The 19,297-nt window shown below is 42.6% G+C and overlaps 2 protein-coding genes across 4 annotated transcripts in view; both read left to right on the top strand.

Moving 5' to 3' along the window:
* tmx3b (thioredoxin related transmembrane protein 3b) overlaps positions 1-19,297 on the top strand; it is a 79,823-nt gene that overhangs the window by 38,308 nt on the left and 22,218 nt on the right. The window contains exon 16 of one of the 2 annotated variants that reach the window (XM_077554796.1): positions 9,051-9,572. The exons of the other annotated variant lie outside the window; for it this stretch is intronic. Within the exon in view, the coding sequence (XP_077410922.1) occupies positions 9,051-9,098 (48 nt within the window). The 3' untranslated portion in view covers positions 9,099-9,572. Of the gene's footprint in view, positions 1-9,050; positions 9,573-19,297 lie in introns of those variants that run through there. 2 annotated transcript variants of the gene reach the window in all.
* Positions 14,179-19,297, top strand: part of cdh19 (cadherin 19, type 2) — a 123,302-nt gene continuing 118,183 nt past the window's right edge. Inside the window, exon 1 of one of the 2 annotated variants that reach the window (XM_077554789.1) lies at positions 14,179-14,242. The gene's annotated coding sequence lies outside the window, so the exon portion shown is untranslated. The remainder of the gene's footprint in view (positions 14,243-19,297) is intronic. The other variant, XM_077554790.1, reaches the window with a different exon arrangement.

The raw sequence follows: 19,297 nt of genomic DNA, 5'->3' as shown, positions 1-19,297 counted from the left end.
GGAAGAGAAGAAGGGAGCGCCGGCGTCCTTTTGCATCTCAGGTGTTCACGCATGTGATCACAAAGCGTTGCCAAGGCAGCGTTCGCAAGCGCTGTTGAAAAGTAGCTCCGTCGCATCCCCCCCCCCCCCCCCCCCCCCCCGAGACGTTCCTCACAAGCGTCGCCGATCACTTCGCCGCGTTTCTCAACAAACGTCTGACATTTGCACTTTTGTCAAAAACGCTACCTTTGACTTTCACTTTGAGTCTGAGGGGGCACCGGCGAGGGGGCTGACGTGCGGAAGAAGGCGACCTCCAAAAATAGCCTGCTTATTTCCGTACCTGCCGTTAAGAGCCCGCCTTCATGTTTTTCCCTCCGCGGTTAGCATGAAACGCGCCGCGGTCTCGCCTGTGACAGCAAACGCATTTGAAAGTCAATCTGACAAATGTCGCAGCGTCTCGTCGGGAGAGATGAACGCAGCGGTCGGCCCCGTGGCGTCCTCTTCCTGTCCAAGCGGCGTCGCTTCCTTTTTTTAGAGGTGCGAACGTGTCACTCAAACGCAGAACTGTAGCTCGGAACCCACTTAGGGACTTTTCTCGCTTTGGAGCACTTGAGTACACTCAAAAGTTTCATTGGCTCTTCTTTTGACCCGTGTCATTCATCGAGGCAAAGGATATTTGTCGCCGTTTCCCCCGATACCAACCATTAAAGGCAAGAGAGTCCGAACTTGTCTCTGTAAACGCTGTCAAAACAATGCAGTGCCATTTCTGCAGAAATTGCGCGGGAATGCTAAGATTTGAATGCTTGTGCTTCAATCATTTCAGGGAAATTCGAATCCATTTCCCTGATTTGATCGTCAGTTGATAGCAATACAGCCATAGATATATTTGGTGGGATTCAAACCTGCAACCTCCTGGTTACTGGACAGTTCCACAATTAGGACTTTTGCAGCTTCTTCAAAAGCCACATAAAAATAAAAATATTTTGGTAGCAGGTAGAAATGTCGGCACTTCCCCATCAAAGACACCGAAGTGTTCCCTTCAATGTGTCCCGGGTCCCACCCGAAGTACCACCTCATTAACTCTTTGACTGCCAGACGTTTTCAGAAACGGGACGTCGCCAGTGCCAGCCGATTTAAGCATTTTGACTGATCTTTCAAGGTCCACAGAAAATTATGTGTTTTGACTATGGAAACACACATACTACCAAATGAAAGATTGGACTCTCATCTTTCATCAGAAAAAAAAGTTTGTTTCTACCTTATTCCGTTTTTCAGTAATCAACAATAGAAAATGCTTAGTTTCACCTCTGTTTTGAAACAAACGTCTTTTAACGTCTTTGGCACTCCTCCATAGGATTTTACAAAACGTTATTTAACGTTTTTGGCAGTCAAAGAGTTAATCATGTATTAATGCAGATTAATCACATTATTAAGTGTCAGGGGAAAAAATAGCACATAACGTGCTCTTCAAATTTGGCGGGCAAATTTTTTTTGATTAAAAAGTCCTTTTAATTAAGTGATTAATTGCTATTAATCAAAATTCTAAGATGTGATTCATCTAATTTAAAAATAATAATTGTTTGAGAGCTCTAATTATTTTGAACCACACACCCCAAAAAATAAATAATAATAATTTAGTTTTGGAAATGGAACAGATTAATCACACTTCCATTCATTTCAATGGGAAACATTACCTCGATTTCTGTCGGTCATTTTTCTACCTTATTCCGTTTTTCAGTAATCAACAATAGAAAATGATTAGTTTCACCTCTGTTTTGAAACAAACGTCTTTTAACGTCTTTGGCACCCCTCCATAGGATTTTACTAAACGTTATTTAACGTTTTTGGCAGTCAAAGAGTTAAAGCCCCTTGGGCCACCCGAACCCACTTAATCGTCTCCTCCCCCCCCGGATGAAGGAAATCTTTTCCGGCCAGCCGACGCGCACCCGCGTCCGCTATCTCGTCCCTTTTGGCCGCTACGGTGAACTTGTGACCTTTAGACGAGGGTCGCAATGTAGTCGGACCGCAAACCTCGAGGACTTCTGCTGCCCGGCTCGACATTCCTGGCGTTCCTCCCGAGGCGCGCAGGTGGCTTCCGAGATATACGCCTCGATACTCCCTTCTCAGTGAGTTCACTAAATCGTTCTCAAACTTTTAAGGTCCGTTTCCTCATAATACTCCAAATTCCGAAGTAGCGCCTTCTTCTTCTCATCTTCCGGGCTCGCTGTTTAGCATAACTAGCATACGCACGCCGAAATGCCAAGGGACGTTTCAACCTAAATATTCATGACCTGTTTAATAGGAAATCATTCGTCTGAGTTAAATATGTATCTTTTTTTTTTTTTTTTTAGAACGACTTAGCAACCACACAGCTGCTTAATCTCGTCTTCCGAGTCGCCACCCACCGCTCGAGATGATCAGTGATAACTTTGCTTCAATTCGGCCTCGCTGCTACACAATTAGTGCTTTCCAGTTTTTTTTTATTTTTTATTTTTTATTTTTATTTTTATTTTTATTTTTATTTTTATTTTTATTTTTATTTTTATTTTTATTTTTATTTTTATTTTTATTTTTTATTTTTATTTTTATTTTTATTTTTATTTTTATTTTATTTTTTATTTTTTATTTTATTTTTTATTTTATTTTTTATATTTTTTATATTTTTTATTTTTTATTTTTTATTTTTTATTTTTTATTTTTATTATTATTATTTTTTCATTAAAAATTTTTTGGGGAATTCTTTTATTTGTATTTTTTTATTTTTATTTTTCTGGAGCTTTTCACAGTTGTTTTGGTAGCGAAACGAGAGTTTTATGGTCAGGCAAAGTTTAGGCTCAAGTCCTGGTTAAGTTTGGAGAAATGTGACTCTTGCCTCTTTAACTCTTTGACTGCCAAAAAAACGTTAAATAACGTTTAGTAAAACCCTATGGATGAGTGCCAAAGACGTCAAAAGACGTTTTTTTTTTCAAAACAGAGGCGAAACTAACCATTTTCTATTGTTGATTACTGAAAAACGGAATAAGGTAGAAACAAACTTTTTTTTTTTGATGAAAGATGAGAGTCCAATCTTTCATTTGGTAGTATGTGTGTTTCCATAGTCCAAACACATCATTTTCTGTGGACCTTGAAAGATCAGTCAAAAATGCTTAAATCGGCTGGCACCCACGGCAATCCCTTTTCTGAAAACGTCTGGCAGTCAAAGAGTTAAGGCCGTCTTCACTCCTTGAGCCAAGAATTTTTTTCTTGGCCAAAACTTGCTTGACCTTTTCACATGAGTGAACTTTTCTTTCCCCCGCCGATGATGAGGAGGCGGGCCTTTAAACACCAGCCAATCCGAGGCATCTGCGATTCATTCCAACGTGGAAAATGAAATCCTCCTGCAGGACACGGCGGACGCTAAGAATAGAGTGAAATGTATACTTTATGTTCTGGGATTTTTAACGAGGGGAGTAGGAGGCGTTTTTTAGGATTCCGGAGTAGTCGCTAATTTTCCTTTCCCACGTAAGACGCACATTGAAGTCGAGAACATCTCGAACGTTTGCCGGCCCGAGTTCACGGTCGCAATAATAAGCAGCAAGTTAAGGCAGGATCACCAGCACGGCTTCTAAAATGAAAAAAAAAAAAATGGCCACTCTGGGGAACAGGAAGCACATTTCCCCCAAGACAAAAGTGTTTGTTTACACCTCCTTCCCACCAGCCATCATCCGATTTCCTCCTCATGACGACGCACGCCAGAGGGCATCTTCGACGTAAACACGGGTTCGTCATCCAGCAATTAAATTTCTCTCCTTTTCTCGGAAACAACTCGGGCCGCGCTTTTTTTTTTTAGCCGATTAAATCCTTTTTGCCTGGTAGCGCATGAAGGAAAAAAAAAACCCGGGTTTTCATTCCGGAGGTTCAAGGGTTCGCACGGTTTTCCGAGTTGACCTCGCGCCCGCCCACAACGTCTTGCGCGGGGGGATCGCGATTAAAAAAGAATGCCTGCGGCGGTGAATCGAGAAGGCGAAGTTTTAAGGCTTCAAATCGGTTGGTGGAAATCGAACCGCTTCTTCCCGTGTCCTCTGTAAATGTTATTGGACGTCGCAAGGTTCAATGGGACGAGGCCAGAGATGTTGTGACCAAAATCTACTTATAAACGCTCTGTAACATATCCGTCACGATAAACCGGGTTCCGTCTTCCACATTCCCAGCCGGACTTTTTTGCCCGCTTCTGCATTCGAAGCACGCAAAGCTCGGCTGTAAAAGTGACGCTTGTCACAAAGCGGGCCGACTTTCCTCCCGGGTGCGACGCGTGACAGCGACCCTCTCTTCTCGTCTGCCCTTTTCTTGCCGCGAGCGTCGCCGCCACGCTAGCAATTTCCCGGATATTTGATGTCAGGCGCTAAAGCTACCCCCCCCCCCCCCCCGCCGCTCGCTTTGCCGCTTTTATCCCCGGCGACAATCGTTTCACCCTCGTACCCGCCGTCCCGGTCGTGCGGGACGTTGGCAGCTAGCGACGTAGCGGCCTGATTTGCGTCTGCTTTCATTAAGAACTTGGCTTTCGCCGACATTTAGGAACGACACGATGTCACACTGATAACGTCTCTTGGGGTGACGCAAAATAAACGCTTCGATATTCTTCATTAAAACACATTGACGTTGACCGCGACGCGTGGGAATTGTGATTTTTTTTTTTTTTTCTTCTTCAGGAGTCTTTAATTTAGAATTGGATTGTAGCCAAGGCGGAAAAAACTAAATGCAGGAGCAAGTTATCGATTGAGGCTGTTTTAATTGGCTGGCTTGGCCTGGTCATATTAGCTGTCGTAGCATTTGCAGGTGGAGTCAAAATGTTTTTCTTTTTTTTTTTCTGGAGAGCTCGGTATTGTTCATTCGGTAATTTTACCGATTTGACATGTCATCATCATTGCTCTCCTTTTTTTTTTTTAACTCTTTGACTGCCAAAAACGTTAAATAACGTTAAGTAAAATCCTATGGAGGAGTGCCAAAGACGTTAAAAGACGTTTGTTTCAAAACAGAGGTGAAACTAAGCATTTTCTATTGTTGATTACTGAAAAACGGAATAAGGTAGAAACAAACTTTTTTTTTCTCATGAAAGATGAGAGTCTAATCTTTCATTTGGTAGTATGTGTGTTTCCATAGTCCAAACACAACATTTTCAGTGGACCTTTGAAAGATCAGTCAAAATGCTTAAATCGGCTGGCACCCACGGCATCCCTTTTCTGAAAACGTCTGGCAGTCAAAGAGTTAATATATTTATTATTTCAGTATTAAAATGCTTGTAATACTGACGGAAGTTCCAAGTAAGCAACGCATGCCAATTGCCATGTTTTTGTATTCTATCTACTGTTAAAAAAAAAAGTTCCAACGCTAACTAGCGTATGTTGGGCTAATCTTTGAACACTCGCGCAAAAAACGCTGACAGAACTTGACTTTACTACCCGAGTTTCTCAAATATGACAAATAATTACGCACCGTATAGCGTAAAAAAAAAAGCTTTCTGACCGATGAGCCTTAGGCAAAAAGAAAACGTCAAAAATCAAATTATCCGTAGTACTTTTCGTTTTAGATCATAATAAAAACAAAGCGGAACTCAGCTTTGTGGCTGTGTTTTCTTTGAGGCTCCGTGTCGGACTGCCTTTATCTGTCTGGGTGATTTTCGAGTATCCCGGGGCGGCAGGACACTTCATTCCCCGAACTCCATAAACCGCCAGAGAGCGCTAACGACAACGTACACTCCTCGCAGAGTCGTCCTCAGCTTTTGAGCCGACATTTCTTTTATGATTACGACGGGCTTCCTTTCTTCATTAATGGAAGGACTTTCCAAAATGTCCAAGGTCAGGACACGGAGTTGGCATTCGATCGAGTTGAATGGCTTCGAAATGCCAGCCAACGCAATTTTACAGCTCAAATATCGCACTGTAACATGAGCAGTCGCTCTCTATCAAAGTTATCCGGGCAATTGTGAGAGACGAAGGCTGATTAATGGACCTCATCATTGGCCAGAAACGCTTGTTGGCTTTGAAGAGAGAGATTTTTGCTCATTAGGCTCATGCGCTCATCGTTGGCTGTGAAACGTTCTCTGAATGTCAAGCATTGGAACACCAGCACACACCTATTCTGTTAAAGTGCTAAAAATTTGCTTTTTATCTCGCTCAAACCCAAAAACGTATAAATACGTTTTTTTAAATACTTTGTCCTTCACTACCAAAAAACGTATTTACACATTTTTTTTTGGTTAGTTTTTTTATGCTAAAGCATACAGAAGGCTTTGATACAGCTTCTGACATGAAGAGGTGGCTTAAAGCAAATGGTAGTCATTACAAAAAAACGGCCAGCAGGTGGCAGCAGAGTATAAGAGATCAGCCAGGGCCATGTTGCAACAAGCTCTTTTTGCCAGTGTTTTCAACAGGTTTGTGAATAATGATGAAACTTATACAAATATACTTTTTTCCTGATGAAAGAAGAGACTCTAATCTTTCTATTGGCGGGTTCCATGTTTTTATAGCAATAGAACACAATATTATGTGGGCTGGGCCTTGCAAAAGCAGATAAAATCCAGTAAGCCAGCCATGAGCGAAGGGGGTTGCTTCAGTGAAAATGGCTGGAAGTGAATGAGTTAAGGTGGTCCTAAAGCCATTTGCCTTCAATTGTGCTCTTTTGGGGTCTTAACTGTCCTTGTCAAGTTGACCCATGCATAGAAAAATTTGGATACAATTTTCCACCGGACGTTATTTTTGTTTTTTTGCGATTTTTCTTGTGTAATTACTATTGTAACGTATCGTAAATGTTAAACCTGTTAGTGTTGTGCTCGTTACAAAAAAAAGAGTAACTAGTCACAGTTACTAGTTACTTCATTTTAAAAGTAACTCAATTACTCTGATGATTACTTAAACAAAAAAGTAATGCATTACTATTAACTCTTTGACTGCCAAAAACGTTAAATAACGTTTAGTAAAATCCTAAGGAGGAGTGCCAAAGACGTTAAAAGACGTTTTTTCAAAACAGAGGTGAAACTAACCATTTTCTATTGTTGATTACTGAAAAACGGAATAAAGTAGAAACAAACTTTTTGTTCTGATGAAAGATGAGAGTCCAATCTTTCATTTGGTAGTATGTGTGTTTCCATAGTCCAAACACATAATTTTCTGTGGACCTTGAAAGATCAGTCAAAAACGCTTAAATCGGCTGGCACCCACGGCATCCCTTTTCTGAAAACGTCTGGCAGTCAAAGAGTTAAAAGTAAAAAAAAAAGTACTAAAGTAATGAGCGTATTTCCACGTCGAAAAACCGTGTGGTGATTTAGTTCTCCCACATTTGAATGATCTGTTCAGATGCTAAAAATGTCTTCGCATTACGAGAGCATCTTTCAAATCTTTTTTTTTTTTTTTTAAATAGAAAAGTGCAAGATAAATCCTTTTATTTTTCCTCATGAAATGAGCCCGGCTGTTGCATTTTTCTTCCTTTCGCTCGAGCGTCCGTTATTCATGATCATTCCTGGTTTCCCGAGCACGAGTTCTCCCCGCTGGGAAGCCTCGTGCCAAGGTGCGACCCGCTGCAGTGCAACTGGTGTGTCTGATTGAACATCACGCCGACGCCCACGCGTCAGCCGGCCGCGACCTTCGCTCTCGCTGATGATTGCCGCCCGCTGGCCCGGCGTGCACATGTAACAATTTGCCCATCAAAGCTTTTGGATCTTTTTTTTTTTAATTCATGTTGGCATGAATGATATATTGCTGATTTTTAAGATATCACTTTTTATGTTTTTACTTTTTTTGCAGCAAACAGGCATGTCCGAATTTCGAGAGCATATTAATAAGTCAGTCACGTCGACATATGAAGTTCATTGCGTTGGTTGCAGCGTGACTTTTTCACTCTCCTGCCGATGCCAAAATAACTGCGATTATCAACGCGGCGCGGCGGAGGAGTGCGGTGGGGGGAGGGGGCAATAAGGAGACAATGGCTTCTACCATTATCGCCATGGCAACACAAGCTGTTTTTTTTTTATTATTGCACTCGGAGAGCTGCGGCTCGTTCTTGTTAAGAGGACAGCCACTCCGATCGATTGCGTGGTTTGCAAAATGGTGCGAAAAATGCGGCGAGAGCCCGCATGAGATCTCGCGTCCGAGATGAGACCAGGCAAGATTTTCCATATCAACTCAATCCATCACTGAAAAAAAAAAAGCTTCGGGCTGTTTTCAATGCGGGGCGGCTTTATGACGCATTAGCGAAGCTTTGACCAGATTCACCTGCAAGAGGGCTTCGATTTTCAAGTACCCGTCGGGCCTCGCAGTGGCAAATGCTGTCAGGTGGAAGAAAAAAACAAAAACAGTATTTTGGCTTCATTTTTGCAGCTTATCCGTTCGTGGACGTCCAAATTCAAGATCATTCCCAGAAGCACACCTGATCATCTCGCACAAGACGCATTAAAATGTAACAGAAAATTCAAATGCAAATGAGATTTTCGGGATGTTTTCAACAATATCTTCTTTGACAAAATCTCCCAGTTGGTTTTCACAAATGTTTTTTTTTCGTGACCGTGACAACGCCAGGCCTCTTCTGGCCCATTGATGTTTTTGCTGCAAAGTCTTCCACTTGGCGAGCACGGAATGCTCGCCGAGTGGACGCCAGAAGAAGCCGTGCGGCCCGCATCGGTCCGCACGGCGGGATTGCGTCACCTCGCCCGTACAGATAATCCATTGGACTTGATTGAACCGGGTCGACCCCAAACAGCTGGCGAAATGCGGGATTGCATTTGAGTACCACCTAAAAAAAAAAATAAAATAAAAAAATTCTCTCCAAGTACCAACATTAAATTTCTTCAAAAACAAGGCAGAGGTATTTTATTATTTTTTTTGTGAGCCACTATAACATTATAATAAAATATAATTTAATATCATATATATAAATCCATAAAAAGATGATTCATTTATTGTATGTAAAAGTTAAAGGTGTCATGTTTATTTTCAGTCTTGTTTACTCCCTGTCATGCTTAGCTTCTGTTTTCCTTGTGTTTTCCCCTTGTCTTGTCATTTCCTGTTTTATTGTGAAAAGTCTGACTCCTCTCGTTTCAGGTCACTTGCCCTTCCTTGTTTGGTGTCTTTGTCAACCCTGATCCCTGATTGTTTCCACCTGTGTCCCCATTACCCTCATGTGTCATCCAATCAGTGCCCTCAGCCAGGTGTGTCTTGTTATGTCATTAGTGTTGGTGTATTTAGTCAGGTGTCTCCCCCCTGTCTGGTTCGGTTCATTGTTGCTGTTAGTTTTTCCTAAGTTGTTTCGCCATGTTTTGCTTCCATGTTTTGTTAGATCAGTTTTATTTTGTACTTTTGAAGATCCTTTTTTGAATAGAAATTAAATCCTTCTTGTGGACCACACCTCTGCCTCCTCGCTCTGCCTTCCCGCATCTGGGTCCTAAAGCCCCCCACTTACAGACAAAAGGGGGAAAAAAACGTTTAAGCCGTTGTAACATTAATACTTAAGTATCGGAATAAAAAAAACAAACATTGCTTAAATAATGATGGCATGAAAATGTATTGCACATCAAAGTTGAATCAGAGCAGAGCCACCTTTCACCCCAAGCCCGGGAAGACGCGGAGATTGATGCCAGCGTCTGCGGGAGGACGACTCCCTTCGCGTCGTAAATTAAAATCCAATCACGCCGTAACCAAACAGCGCATTAACATGAAATTTGTAAGCCGCTCTTCCATTACTCAACGTGATGAACGACGCCGGCGAACGACCCTCATTTGTCGCAGGCTCACGGCGCGGAAAGCACCTGGCGTGCCGATTACAATCGCCGCTAAAGATGAATTAGTGATTCGGCGTCGCGCGCGCATTCTTCTGGTAAATCGATTTTGCCCGAGTTTTTGCGGAAGCTTAACCAGCAATGTTTTTGGAACTTGCGACTGCCATGTTTAACAAAATGCGATTTCTAGTCAACTGTCGAGGAGCTCCGAATGCAACTTATCTTATTTGTCATTGTTTTTTCGATCAAAAATGTCAAGCATTACGTCATTTGACCAATTTGACTCGACTTCCTGCAGTCTTTTTTCCTAAAACAAATGAGCAAGTTTCAATGTTTCCTCAAGTTTTATAACAATTCGAATGACTCTGAATTTGACCTAAAAAATTCTTTGTTGTGAAATTTTAAATGACTGAATTTTGCTTTGAATTTTTTTTAACGTGTAATTGGAATGACCCAGAATTTGACCTCAACTCTAAATTTGACCTCAAGCTCCAAAGTTTGTGCAATTGGAATTTTACCTCATGCAATGTGTGTCCATCCGTCCGTCTTCTTCCGCTTATCCGGGGTCAGGTCGCGGGGGCAGCAGCTTTAGCGGGGAAGCCCAGACTTCCCTCTCCCCAGCCACTTCAGCCAGCTCCTCCGACGGGACCCCAAGGCGTTCCCAGGACAGCCGAGAGACATAGTCTCTCCAGCGTGTCCTGGGTCGTCCCCGGGGCCTCCCCGCCGGTAGCACATGCCCGGAACACCTCCCCAGGGAGGCGTCCAGGAGGCATCCGAACCAAATGCCCGAGCCACCTCAACTGGGTTCCTCACAATGTGTGCGTTTAAAAAAATAAAAATAAAATGTGATTAACTCTTTGACTGCCAGACATTTTCAGAAAAGGGATGCCGTGGGTGCCAGTCGATTTAAGCATTTTGACTGATCTTTCAAGGTCCACAGAAAATTAACTATGGAAACACACATACTACCAAATGAAAAATTGGACTCTCATCTTTCATCAGAAAAAAAAAGTTTGTTTCTACCTTATTCCGTTTTTCAGTAATCAACAATAGAAAATGGTTAGTTTCACCTCTGTTTGGAAACAAACGTCTTTTAACGTCTTTGGCACTCCTCCATAGGATTTTACTAAACGTTATTTAACGTTTTTGGCAGTCAAAGAGTTAATGGATGTTACTGGCACATTTATTTTCATTATTTTGGAGTCAATGTGGCACAAAATGAGCTCACACGGACCTGATGTGAATCGAAAAGCCAGTTTGCGTCTCACCTCGAAAAGTGAAATGCCGGCAGCTGAAGGAAGGCGTTTTCTCATTTCCTGTCAAAGTGCTCGTACCAAAGCACACTTGTCGCCATCAAAGTGCGTCGGCGGGCGACCAACAGGGGTCCATTTAACAGCCGGCACTCCAGTGCCATTTTTCTTGCACCCCCCCCCCCCCAAAAAAAAACTGCCCTTTGATTTGGCGCTTCGGAAAAATTTTGATGTCAAATATCTCCGAGGAAACTTGTCAAACGATGTCGATTTTGTGAGTGAGTTGAGGCTTTGTGCTGATCATTTGAAATGCTTCAATTACAAGATGATAAGCTTTGCGGAATGAATGTATTGTGTATAAAGTATATGTTTGCTTGACTGTTTGCTTCCCGTCGCTGCAGCCTACACGTGCATTCATATTCATGAGATGCTCGTGTTTTTTTTGGCCTCGGGTTCTCTTGTTTTGATCTATTCATACCACGCGTGTTTATATCTTACAATGTATGCATGAAATAACAATTGTGAATCGTGTCATGTTTGCTCTTCAACATATTGGTTAGCTATTAAAATATTTATATATTAATCGCTGGGTTTGTCTTTTGTGAACCTGAACTTGCCAGGAAACGGTTCTGCAGATGTGAAAATGGGGAAATGACCCAGCTGATGTTGGCATCGAACTTTTGCGGCTTTTGTTGTTATTCTTCTAATGAATGAAGATTCTTTTTGAGGGCCTCAACATGACCGAAAGCTTGCCAATTTTGGCAGAACCAAGTATGCTGGGGAAAAGTCTTGAATTTTAGTGGTCTGAAAAACCAGGCCCCAAAACTCACTTGGTAGTGCCTTCGGGAAAGTCTCAAGGACCCGTGTCAACAACAACAACAACAACTGTCAGCCATTTTGGTTGGAAGCAGACATTTTGGACGAATTCCAGGGCTGGTATGTTGAAGTCGAACTTTTATGAGGGAACTTGTCCAAATGGTCACTTGGAAGATTAATAAAAGGTTGAGTTCATTTAATTTTTTTCAATTCAGCTCTTGAACCCAATGTGACTTGGCACCTTGGTATTCAAGTGGACATGTCTATCATGACAGGAAGCATGAAAAAGTCTCAAAGACACATGCTTGAAATGAAAGAGGAAGGCGGCCATTTTGTGTCGAAGCAGACAATTGGATGCATTTCGGGGGTCTTGGAACTCATTGGATGAATTCCCAATCGGAAGCAAAAAAAACAAAAGTATCCTTGCCAGATGGAGGGATTCACCTTGAAAACCAACTTAAATGTCCCTTGTGTTTTGTTATTGTCAGATTATTTCATGTAACTTTTTAGAGTTGACTTTTCTAGTTGTTTTAAGCAAATGCAACTTTTTGTTGGTGCGTGCGTGCGTGCGTGGGCGTTTTTGTGACAGCCGTTTGTGGGCTGATTGAACATCAACAATCTCTTCAACACTTTGCCCGGGCCCATAGCTTTGCTTGGTTTTCGTGTATTTTTCCGAGCTATCCATATGAAATGCTTGAACTTTTTCTTTCCCGGGAGATGAGCAGGAAATCAGGAACAGTGCGTTCCACAAAAGAGAACACTTTAATTAGGCGTCTCTCAGATGTTTTTGCAGCAGATGACAGCTATTAACGCTGCTTTGTTGCTTTAATTGCAGGGACACGTCACAAGACGCCGTCTGCAGATCTCTTGACTTAGCTTGCCGGCAGTGTTCGTGCCAAAAGTAATCCCCAAAAGAAAGCCTTAAGGTGGAGCTGGAGGTGATAAACATTTGGGAATGTGCGTCTTAGGCATTGTCATTATTTGGTAAGATAAGTGGCAGGAACAGGTAACATAAAAAAAACAACAAAAATCAGCTTCTATTTAAAAAAATAATAATCTACAATTTCATGTCTGACTTAACTCATTCAAACCCCAAAACGTATAAATAAAATTTTAACACTTTGTCCTTCACTCCCAAAAACATATTTATATGTTTTTTTAATGCTAGAGCATACAGAAAGCTTTGATCCAGCTTTTGACCTAAAAGGGTGGCTTAAAACAATGGTAGTTATTACAAAAAAAAAACGGTGGCAGCAGAGTATAAGAGATCAACCAGGGCCATGTTGCAACAAGCTCTTTTTCAACAGGTCTGTGAATCATGATGAAACTTGGCTATATTCTAAGGCTAATTGCTGCAAAATGGAAACTGATACAAATATATTTTTTCCCCGACGAAAGAGGTTCCATGTTTTTATAGCAATATAACACAATATTCTGTGGAGCTTGCAAAATCAGTGAATGACTTAATTAAGCACAACGCAGGTGTCAGAATGTGCAGCCGAGGTTGCTGCTGTTGTTTTTCCAGACTTATGATTTGCTACAACCAGACTTATTTTATACAGAGCAAAATATTTTTGACTCCAGAGTGAGGAAATGCGCAAAAAAAAAACGTACACACTTGGTGTATTTATCAGTGCACTGTAGGCTGTTTATTTGCGTCTAACCTTGGTCCACTTTCCATTAAGCGCATGCGGAGATGATACTTTAGTAATTAGGAGCGCCGGGCAAGCTTCCAAAAAGGGAAAACGGTGTCAGAGCGGAACAGGCAGCAGTTGCCGCCGTCGAGTTATTCGGCGGCGCAGAAGCTGCAGGCTAACACTAATAGGAGGTTTGGCCGAGCAGTAAATTGGCCTTGTGATAAATGGCAGCATTTGTGGTTCTTGAACATTTTACCGCTCTCTTCTTTTTGTTTTTGTTTTACTGTACAGTCCAGTGACGTGCGGTCAGGATAAGCATCTGAAATGAACGTTGAAACCGTTTGGCTTTTTCTATTTATTTTAATTCTTTCTTTCATTTCATAAAGCCTACACTACCTATAGGTTTAAAAGTGACAACATTTGGTGATTTTCACAGCTCAATTAAAAATGACTCATTACTTGGTCTCGCCTGCAGGCAAAAATGCTGCAAAAATGATCCCCCTGAAGGCACACCGCTACTGTGCTTTCCCGTAGCGACGTGCGTTCGCGCATGCGTAGTCAGTTTCCCAGTAGAAAAGTCCTTTACGCAAACAGGCCGCTCGCTACGCAGCCTTTTTACGCCGCTGGATTATTCTTATGAGCGTACGTTCGCACAGTGCATTCGTGAATTCAAAACACACTTAGTGCACAGCAAAGCGGTAAGATGACGCCACGCTGGAGAATTTCAAACAATTTTCACGCCTTCCTTTTGATGGAAAACGTCAGCTTTTGAAGGATGGGGAGACCAACGCATTACCTACCGGGTCTTCAGCAAAGTAAGGGACAAAGAATTATTCGTACTTTGGTGCAAAAGGAAAGATTGGCGTTGTGAAGGTGCTTCGATTAACTGGCTGTTTCGCTTTGCGTGGTGTTTGGCTATTGCTATTGCTATTGCTATTGCTAGCTTGATTTTGTGAGGGGTTGGATTGTTTTACAGGGAGATATTCACTTTATTACATTCTTTCCGGACGTCCGGGCGGGTTTGAAATGGTCCGTTTTTCGTTGTGCGGCAAATGGTGCACTGCAACGTTTACTGTGGCTGGCAGACTGCGCATGATCTTTTGCTGAGTGGCAAGTGTTGAGGTGCCGCACCGGATGCAATGGGTACGAACCCCGCTCCAAGTTAAAAAAAAAAGATTGTGGAGCAAAAAATGTAAGACTTAAAAAGAGTAATGTTTTTTGTTCTACCCATACAGAGGAGGCAAATGTTAAACTAGTTGAATGTATGGCATCTTGTATCTGAGTATCAAGTATCTGGAGGTCCTCTTTTTTTGGAAATGAAAATATGGTCACCCTCGGATACGTCGTCCACTCGCCTGCCCACACACTCGTTTGTAATTGGTGTGCGCGTCCTCGAGCTCACTGCACGTCACTGCAAATCTTCCCCGAGGGTAGGACGGCCTGTTTTTTTCCCACTTTGTAAAATGGCTAACACGTTCCCAAATCGGCCCTCCGGGAACGCTTTGTTGGCCACTGGAGCTTTTACGGGGAATTGATCTGGGCCAGAAAAGTGCCACCGGCTCTTGGGTTTAAAATGGAATTTCCCCAGAATGCTCTGGGTGAAGCTTCCATTATTGAGGAGAGAGTGTGCTTCTTGTGCTTCTCTACAAGCACATGAAACATGAGCAACTAGTGTGACATTTTTCTCTCGGGTGCGATGCCGTGGAGAAGGTCGGACGCCATTAGAAGCCTTAATGTCTACTCTGCAGACAAACACAGTGCAGCTCAGCCTGTGGCTAGAGGATGTTGCAGCTGAGTTGAATCTCAATGTTAAAATATATGATTCACTGGTTGAACATTGCACAAAGGCGTTTAATTATTCATGAGCTATTTTCATCAATAATAATTGCTCTAATGACCCTTGTTTAGTGAAAGGCTTTTTTTCCCCTTCAGCGCTTCTGCAGACCTGCTCACAGTCAAAACAGTCACAGGGCTGGTTCAAACAAACTGTAACAAAATCTAGTCATCAGAAGCACATTGCTAGCATACTTGTCATTAGCATCAAAGCATTAGCCACTGTACACAGCCGTGGCTAATGCTATAGCCTGCAAATGCTGTAGTATGTCCTCATATGTTCACATCCACGTTACTCAACAAGATGGTTTGGAACTTAACCCTAAACAAGAGATTTCAAGTTGAACGGCTTCCTCTTTGTCGTGGAACTCAAACTAAATTAGCCATATTTTTGCCACGCCGCTACATGCTAATAGCCTTCTCCTTATGTCCTTTCCTGTCCGGCTGACGGCTCTTTGTTGTTGTTGTTGTTTTGGTCTTTCCTAATTAAAGTGCAACTTAACTGACTCTTGATTTGCTTTTGGAGAGCCGCTAACCTTTGCAGTCAAAGAGTAGATTTGAGTGAAGGCAGCGCGGTTTTGACATGCGCGCTTTAAATGGTCCAATCCTTCGCTTGACTGTAATTCGGTGGTGATTATCAGCCTAACACATCAAGGCGCTGAATAGGAAAAGAAGCCCTGAAGTCAATTTTCATCATCTCGCCAACTGCAGTTTGATGCGAGCAAACATTTGGTAAAGAGGTCAAGCAGTAAACAGCAGAAAAAAAGACTGGGAATCTTTTTTTTTTTTTTATATGCAACTTTTTAAAAACAATAAAATACATGTAAATAAAATAAAAATATATATTTTTTGTGAGTCTGTGGATGACAGGCATTGTTTGGATGAGGTTGTTGATTTGCAAACGACAGATGGGCCAAGCTGATGAGTGCTAAAAAAAAAACGGTAAATTGCCTGAGTTAACAAACACATCTTTAAAAATGTGTATTTAACCTTACAGTAGATTATCATTTACCGTTGTGCAATAACATCAACACAATTCCACTCTACAATCTTGTTCAATTGTAAATTTTATATGCTAAAAAAAAGAAGCAAATTTATTATATTGTCATTTGGGGGGGGTTGGCGACAGCCCCGTCTGAAATCTAGTTACACCCATCCAGCATTTTATTTGATATTCTAAAAAAAACAATTATTTTCTAAGAAAAAGTTAGGGCTTTTCTTTTCTTTTCTTTTCTTTTTTTTTAATCGGGTCAATTTGGCCTAGAACATAACAGGAGGCACCAAAAGCAGCTAGATGAGTGCAGTGGTATAAAATGAGTTAATTTCTTTCTAAGTGAGCAAGCTTATGAATTCAGCAGGAAATCAAATCACGATTCCCCCCCGTTGCCCTGTGAAGCGCGCTCCACGCTCTTCCCCTCCCGCATTGCCACGGGCGACCGTTCACACGTCAAAACATGGCAGAAAAGCTGCGGGCTTTGTGCGCGTGCGGCGGTTTGGTTATTGGCTGATTTCATCCCCGAGTTTCCGCATTTGGGGAAAAAAACAAACAAATCCGCTACTGGTCGTTAAAATCACCAAGCAAAAAGATATGATTTCACGGAGAAACGGCGAAGGTGGTTTCTCGCGGTGATAATCGTCGCCTGCGGGTTTCCGGCCCAGTCGACCTCAGAGTCACTCGAGCGCCGTAAAAAGGATTCCCCGACTATTATTTAAAGGTAGAATGACGTCATTTTTGATTCCGCGTGTTTTTAACGACCGGCATGTCGGTTATGGAAAAGTTCATTGGTATGTCAAGCGAGGGGAAATCCCGGTGCGCCGATCTGAAACGAATACTTGAATGTCCTGAGCAAACTTACATTAGCAAGCACTTGTAGCTGATACTTTGGGACATAAGCAACATCTGTCAACAATTATGTTTGTCATCACAAGGCAAGACAACAAAAATGGGGTCCTTGGCGAGGCAACCCGTGGGTCGTCGCCCAAGGTTATTCGGAAATCCAAAATGGAAGCGATTGTGACAACTTGATGTTTCGCAATATTCGCCATTGTCATCGTTGCTTATCCTGAAACAAAAAAACGCTTCGACTTGTGACTCATCGCACAAGGTTGCTTTGATGAATAAACAACAAAAGCAACCACGTATTTATTACAGCTGGCTAATTGCTCAAAGTTAGTGGAATAGAAATTGAGCAAAGCATGCTGCCGCGTGTGAGGCAGGGATTCCCAAACAAGGGGTGCACAAAGTCCCTCCAGCGGGTGCGCCGCATTAAACGCAAAATAAAAAGCTCAAATGTTAATTTGTGCGCCATAAAGTTTTATGTTCAACTGAAAATTGGACAATTTCCATTTGGAAAAAAAAGCTGTTTTAAAAGACTCTGTCAGCATCCCCAAGGGGGGTACGAATAATACAGGGTTTTAAAAGTGGCCTGCTCTAAGGCACGAGAGGAAGCTAAACAATTAGTTTTCTCCTGGCTCTCGCTCAGTCCGTTTAAAGGACAGGCATCGAAATCAAAGTGGCCTCATCCGGTCTAAATTTTGTTTCTGCGGTTTTAAGGTTTCAATGAAGCTCTCTCTGGTCCGCCCTGCAGGGGCCATGAGGGGCTACCGGTTAAACCCGAGACTTCCGTAGCTCTCGGTGTGTCTTCCAGACGACTGCACACTCCAAACAAAAAGACTCCAAAGTTTGGCGTTCAGAGCCGCCTCAGTTGGAATATCCGAACATCGCGGCCAAATTTGGCATCTCGGATTTTGGAGGCGGCCAATTGAGGCGTGCGTTTGTCAATCAACGCAGGAGAAAACGGTGCAGCGGCCGCGATTGATCGGGAGGTCCGTCTCATCTCAGACCTCTTGAGTTTTTTCCTCCCAGCGGAGTCACGGCTTATAAAGCGCCGTGAATCCCTTTAAATTGTTTTTCTCGGCACCATCAGAGAAGACGGTGCGAGGGGCTTCTCGGCCGTCACGTTTTAATAAGACGGATGAGACTGAAAGAGATGTGCGGGGGTGGGATTTGAGGGCCGCAGCGCCAGCCGGCTCCCTCGCCGGCTGACTGTGGGCCATATCGCAAATGAATCAATTGACTATTAGCGTCTGGAGACGGGCGCGAGAGGTATCCGTCTGCTGCTGAGGGATGCGCGGGTCCGAGATGCCGTCCTGTCCCGTCTCCTCGGGCGGCGAGAAGCTTTTGTTGTTAATGGCGCAATACGTCAAAGGCGGACGTTAAGTGTCAGCCGCCCGCCGCGCCCGCCGCTACTGCCCGTGTTTCATGGCTATTGCATCACTGGCGGGGGAAAAAAAAATACAATCTCAAGTGATCTGTTTGTGTGTCAGAACGGGACACAAACTCAAATGACTTTGCAGACGCAGCACGGTGTCACATTGATATCATACCCGGCTATCAATTGAGCTGTCTTTCTACGGTATCATATCTATCTTTTTAGAATCTGTCTAGAAACCCAACATCACTCCACAAAAGACGATTTGACACGGTTTTCAATTCGTGCATGTGGAATGATTCGATTCAATTTGACTCAGTGGGATTCGAAATCGATTGGATACGGTACGGCTCATTTTGAGAGGGTATGATTTTTTCTGAACTTGTCAGTACTATCAATTTGGCATTTACTTCTAAGATGCATCTCGGTCCAATAAAAGACGATTTGGTACCTCGATAGATTTTAAAATGGAACTGTTTAATTTGGTTGGATGCACTCGCATCTTTTAAACCGAAAAAGGATTTTCCGGTTCAAACCGTTTTTTTTCCCCCACCCCTAATTTATATGTTACCGTTGCTCTGTCTACCCTTAATTTACCAAGTGCCCACACTTAACCAACTCTAACATGAACTTATCTACCTTTCCCTTTCTTACCTACCTCTACTTACCCACAACTCACCTTAACTCACTTCTACATTATTACCCAACTTTACCTTAGCAACCTACCTCTACTTACCCACCTACCTTTACACGACTTGCCCTTACCATACAGTAGCTAACTTAGCTTAGCCATTCATTACCAAACATGACTTTACTTGTGCACCT

Source organism: Vanacampus margaritifer, chromosome 20, assembly GCF_051991255.1.
Source record: "Vanacampus margaritifer isolate UIUO_Vmar chromosome 20, RoL_Vmar_1.0, whole genome shotgun sequence".
In the NCBI taxonomy this organism is placed as follows: Eukaryota; Metazoa; Chordata; class Actinopteri; order Syngnathiformes; family Syngnathidae; genus Vanacampus; species Vanacampus margaritifer.
Note: the sequence above shows the minus strand (reverse complement) of the source record. Positions and strands in the feature narration are given on the sequence as shown.